Raw genomic sequence first — 6,000 nt, 5'->3', positions numbered from 1 at the left:
AGCGAGGGGCAGTCAGGAGGAGGGTTGGTCAGAGAGGAGATGAAATTGCATTAAGAAGAGGACAAAATTACAAAATTATCCCTCTATTTAATTCGAAAATCAATTATTATACTTTTTAATTAATTTTACAAAAAAAAGTTCATATTAATGTTCTTCAGAATAAACAATAGCAATCTGGCAATTTCTAAATCAGTAGCCCATCACGTATTGCTAAATTCTATACCAAATAGCCTGCAATTAACGTTAAGAGACAGAAAAATGAAATATTGTTTTATAATGAATTGGTGGGGTCAATTTTTTTTTACACAATAACCATAAAAAAGTTACAACAATTATCAAGTAACATATCTCAGCCATCCAAATAAAAAACTATTAAATCTACGGCTACAGTTAAACTTTCCCATCATGGGAAAGAAATTCCCTTTCCCATACTAAACCCCACCCAATCTAATGTCACCACACACTCACTCTCTTTCTCTCCATGTGATACTCGTTTGTATAGTAATCATCTCAATGACCAAACTACCCCAACCCACAACCCTTGCATGTAGTCAATCCATGTCCTTTCTCGTCCATCTCACTCTCTCCTAAGTCCTACTGTCTTCCATTTTTCAATGCATTTTCATTTTCACTCTTAAATCACTCACTCACTACCAAACTCACTCACATTTAATTTAGCAACCACAAAGGCAGAAACACAAACACAAACAAACGTTTTTTCTGAATGGATGGAAGCAACAGAGGTGAAGCTGAACGATGGCTATACACAGCCAACAAACTCCTCAGCGCGCGTGACTTACACGGCGCCCGTTCCTTCGCCATTCGGGCACAAGAATCCGACCCGAGATTCGAAGCCACTGAACTTCTTCTTGCGGTTATCGACACTCTCTTAGCCGGTGAAGCTAGAATCAAAGAACAGATTGATTATTACGCCATTCTTCAAATCCTTCGCTATACTCAGAATATTGAGTATATCGCCGATCAATATCGCCGTCTTGCAATCCTCCTTGACCCGAACCGTAACCCGTTTGCTTATGCTGCTCATGCTTTCTCTCTTGTTCACGATGCTTGGTCCATTTTCTCAAATCCTCATAAGAAAGCTTTGTATGATGAACAGCTTCATTTTCTTACTCAACCACCACCACCGCCGCAACCACAACCACCACCACCACCACCACATCCACAGCAACAACCGCAACCTATTCAATTTCCTTTACCACCACAACCGCAACCACAGCATTTTCATCCTCCTCCTTCTGTTCAAGTCAACGACAATTACAATCATCATCAACAGAGAAAAAACCAAAACCCTAGGTCAACCAATGAACCTGTTAGGGTGATTGATGAGGAACAAAACAATGGGCCGAGTCATGTCAATGCTGATGAGTCTACTGGGCCTAGGCCCAGGCCGGAGTCTGCTGGGGCTAAGCCCGGTGAAACTGACGGTCAAACTTTCTGGACGGCCTGTCCTTACTGTTATGGCATGTTTGAGTATCCTAAGGTTTATGTTGATTGCACACTCCGGTGTCAGAATTGTAAGAGGGGTTTTCATGCAGTGGTAGTACGAGCACCACCGGAGGTGACTGGAGAAGACGGTGACGAGGGAGAGGTTGGTGGTTTTTTCTGTAGCTTTGGGCATTTTCCTTTAGGGTTTAGTGGGAATTTTAAGGATATCAATGGGTCTTCTTCGGAATGGAATCCTATGTCTGCTTTGTTTCATTGCCCTATGAATGGTGCGAAGAAGAATGCTCGGAAGGGGCCTTTTAGTTATTATGATCATGATACCTGTGCAGCGTTCGCGGAGCTTTCTGATGATACTGATGATGATGATAGCAGTGATGGTGATTGGCGGGGTACCAAAGGGAGTAGGATGGGTAGGAGAAGGAGGAAGAGAAGAAGAGGGGCTTTTGGTGGTGGTGGTGCTGATGTTGAAAGGAGACCAATTGAGAGGCCTAGGAGGGGGGTTCAACAAAATGGTAATGCTGAGAATGACAATGGTGGTGGTGGTGACAATGTGGTTGATGATGAGGCTGTTGATGCTACTTCTGTGCCTGCAATGGTGTCAAATGTTGAAGCTGGTAAGAAGGCTGTGGTGGGTGGTTTGAGAAGGAGAGGTGCTGGAAATTTGGGTAAGTTGGATTTGAATGTGGAGTTCAGCAATGAGGTGGAAGAAGCTTCTGCTAGTGGAGTGAGACAGGGGAACGTGAACGGGACAGGGAATGCCGAGGATAATATTGAAGGGATTGGGTTTTTTGAAGGGCTTGATGAGTTCCTTAGTAGCTTGCCAATTCTTAATGTTGTTGCAGATGACAAGGTTAAGTGTCATTAGTCTTTTAGGCGCCGGCTTTCTTTTTGTTGTTGTACAATACAATGTAGGTGCTACTTTGTATTTTGTTACTTGCTGGCTGCACAGTTTCATGCTGAACTTGCCTGACATTCTGTGAATTATTGTCTTTGTTTAGTCTCATAACAACCTTGGTACTTTGTTTTTTGAAAAATGCAAGGGTGGTTAATTTATCTCATCTAGATTAGGAAGGATATATTACTCATAAGTTTTGATCACGATATATTACTCGTTCATGTTTTGATCATGTCACACGGTCATTGTTGGGATGGAAAGCGACTCTTCAACCACTTATTTAAGCGCTATGCACCTAAGCTCAGTCTCGCTCGCGCCAATAAACGAGAATTATTAGCTTGCTGTTTTACTTGGTCATTGACTCCAGACTGTATGCATGACAGTCATTTAATTCTTACTTATTATGTGCAGGTATTATCTATTGGCACACTAACCATGCTTGTTAGTGATTCTCTGAATGCATCTGTGTGTTTCGTTGTGTCGTTCATGTTTTGTCCTAATGAGAGATCACAACTCACAAGGCTTGATTTCTTGCTTAAACGTTTTTTCTTCTATCATGTTCTTCTTTGGTGTTTCTGTGGCTTTGCTTTCTTGTTATATCTTGCTAGTTGTTTCTCTTTGTTAAATTGTTCAAATGTCATCAACTAAAAAAATTGAAGAAACTAAAATTCTCTTGGGGGGCTTTTATCTTGAAGTATTATTTGGAGCTCTCACGCTGTATATTGTTGTTTCCCCTTTTTTTATCATTAATCTAATCATGGTCAGTTGTTAGTCTTCTGCTTCCATCTCTAAACTTGGAACTAGTATTTACCCATGAGTCTAACACTCACGTTTGTTGGAGATTGTTTATTGTTCGCCTACTTGCCTCTGCTTTTCAAAGTGCCGGTATTTGCTCATGAGTTCAATGTGGTATGTGTTTGGTATACATTGTTTTACATTTACTACGCATTGCTTATTGCCATCTTAAAATTGTATGACTTGTGGTCATGTTGTTAAATAGCGGCACTATAGCGGAATATGAATTGCTATTTTTCCGCGATACACTATTTAGTGTAAAATGTTGTCATACAGCGGTTATATAACGACTCTATGTTACTCTAGCATAGCTGAATTTGAACAAGCCGTCATTTTCTGCGATTGACAACATTGCCTCTGCTTGCGAAATGGATTCTCTTTCGCTTGGTTCATCCGAACGAATCCGAAGGTTGATACTGTGTTGGACCAAGCTGCCAGCTGCACAGGATCTGGGTCCCCTCTGTTTGTGCTTCTATTCCCTTTCAGAAATAGGCTTATATAGTGATTCCTCCTTTATAAATTTTAGCAGGGCAAAGATTTTCTGATAAGCATGTTTATATATTTGCTAGTTTGTCCCTTTTGTTCAAATTCATGCACTTGTCTACTGAAAAAGTTGAAAAAATTGAATTTCTCTATGGGGAGTTTTTATCTTGAAGTCTTTGTTTCAGGTCTCAATCTGTATCATGTAATTTTGCCCATGTCTTTTATTTGCCAGGTGCTTCAAGCATGCTGTTTTTAACTTGATTTAAAGTGCAAATCTGATCAGGAAATTTAGAACAAGTTTTATACTTTCAACATTTCAGTCAGTGGTAAAGAGTCTATAATGAATATAGAAATTAGTCATGAACATGGATTATGACAGTCATTGATAGATCATAGATATTATTGTTTTGTTGATTTTTCTGATGTGTTTATATTTTGGGAGCATATACTTTATTTCTTCTCAGATGAGTTGTTAGTGGTATTTATGTTTTCATAAAGATTTGACAGGCTGCCTTCAACATGAGGTTGCCTTGTTACTATTTCATAAGCCAGTTTTTTGTCAACTAGTTATCATCAATTATTCAACTAGTTTTTTGTCAACTACTATGTGTGACAAGGCAAGTGTGATGATCGATGGATAATGAAGTTGGAAATGGGAAGATGTTGATTTTTCTTTCTGCACTGTATTTCACATTAGTTGTCGTTTGGGCTCGGCTGTGTATCTTTTTTTTTTTTTTTTTTTGTTAAAAAAAGCCATGTTTCGGTTTTTTTAGTTTTTTTGATGAAGTAACCTAGTGGTTAATAATTATTTTTTAAGTTGAATAAGGGTGTGTGCTTTAGAAAAATAGATTTTAGGTAAAAAGAATCTAGAGATTTTTAAAAAAATCTGAAGCTATTTCTGTTTATTTACTATCATAAAAATTATTTTTTTAAGATTTAAAACTCTTACACGTGAGTTTTTTGTTTTTAGAATTTTTTTTTTTGTTGAAAAAACTACTAGAAATATATTTTCATATTGATAAAAATGATTTTGTTAAAAATCTGAAACAAACATGCTACATAAATAAAAAAAGTGATATTTTGGTTTAATTTTTTTTAAAACTCCAAATAAACGGGCTTAAGTGGAGAGTTTGGGGTTCAAACTTCGACCGTTACATATATTATACAATGTTCTTAATTTTTGAGACGTAGGATTACATTGTCTTAAAAATAGAATATTCCAATTTCTTTGGGATATTTTTTTAATGAGCACACTATTATGTATAGACTTTACTTATCTTTCGAAATTTGAAACTATGAAAACAATTGCCCCTAGGAAGTAGGAAATGGAGATTTAAACTATTATGTATAGACTTTACTTATCTTTCGAAATTTGAAACTATGAAAACAATTGCCCCTAGGAAGTAGGAAATGGAGATTTAAGACAAAAAAGATAAGTAGGAAACATCATTTGAATTTTGAAAGTTTATTTCTAAATTGTGTCTGTCTTCCACAAGGTTTAGGCCACGCTGGACCAACACCTCATGTTTGTTCATGTATCAGGAGAAACTCTTGTGTGAACCTGAACCAAACCTCATTTCTTGGTCACAACCAAAGAGAGAAGAGAGAAGAGAGAAGAGAGAGAAGAGAGAAGAGAGGAGAGAAGAGAGAGAAAATGGAAACAGTAAAAAAAGAAAGAAAAAACTCTATGTGTGACCAAACCTCATTTCTTGGTCCTGGTTCACTTGGTCCTGGTTCACACAAGAATTTCTCCATGTATCAGAACGTTTTTTTATTTTTTTTATTTTATTGTTTTGATGTCTCTAATTTTTTTATTTTTTATTTTATAAAAAAAATCATGAAGAATGAGGCACTCACACGCACACTTTCCTGATTAGGTGTGTTATGATGTTGGATACGTGTTATGCCCAACACGACACTGACACATTATACTGAATATGAATTTTCTCAAATTATTAACGGTATTGGCGTGTTAGTATTTGTGTAGTGTCTGATGTCCGTGTTAGTATCCGTGCTTCATAGGAAACACTATTTATTATTTTATTCATCAAATTACCTTCACGAATTTGGTGTACTGATTTGAAAATCCGAATCATTGTTGCTCCCCTACATCTCTCAGTGAGCAACACCACGACTACCTAACCATTGGTCATGGAAGTTGAATGGAGAGAGAGGGTTCTAACGAATTCCTACGTACCTATGAAGCCCGGATACTCCAAAATGGTGCCGTACCCGTGTCGGATACGTATTGGATACCGATACTCCGCGGATACTCCGGATACCGTATCCCAGAAGTATCGGAATTAATTATTTTAATTTAAAATATATATTTTATCGGATACTTAAAAGATACTCGACGGATA

The 6,000-nt window shown here is 37.5% G+C and overlaps 1 protein-coding gene across 1 annotated transcript; it reads left to right on the top strand.

Annotated features, from left to right (window-relative positions):
- The first annotated feature begins 455 nt into the window (after positions 1–455).
- Positions 456–2,517, top strand: LOC146943636 (uncharacterized). The gene has a single exon (XM_085741900.1). It carries the CDS (start codon positions 725–727, stop codon positions 2,327–2,329), a length of 1,605 nt encoding a protein of 534 aa, XP_085598026.1. The 5' UTR covers positions 456–724; the 3' UTR covers positions 2,330–2,517.
- Positions 2,518–6,000: the final 3,483 nt, after the last annotated feature.

Source organism: Medicago sativa, chromosome 2 (assembly GCF_051527215.1).
Source record: "Medicago sativa cultivar Bolivia chromosome 2, Bolivia_mono, whole genome shotgun sequence".
NCBI classification, from domain to species: Eukaryota; Viridiplantae; Streptophyta; class Magnoliopsida; order Fabales; family Fabaceae; genus Medicago; species Medicago sativa.
This window is presented reverse-complemented; position numbering and strand designations above follow the sequence as displayed.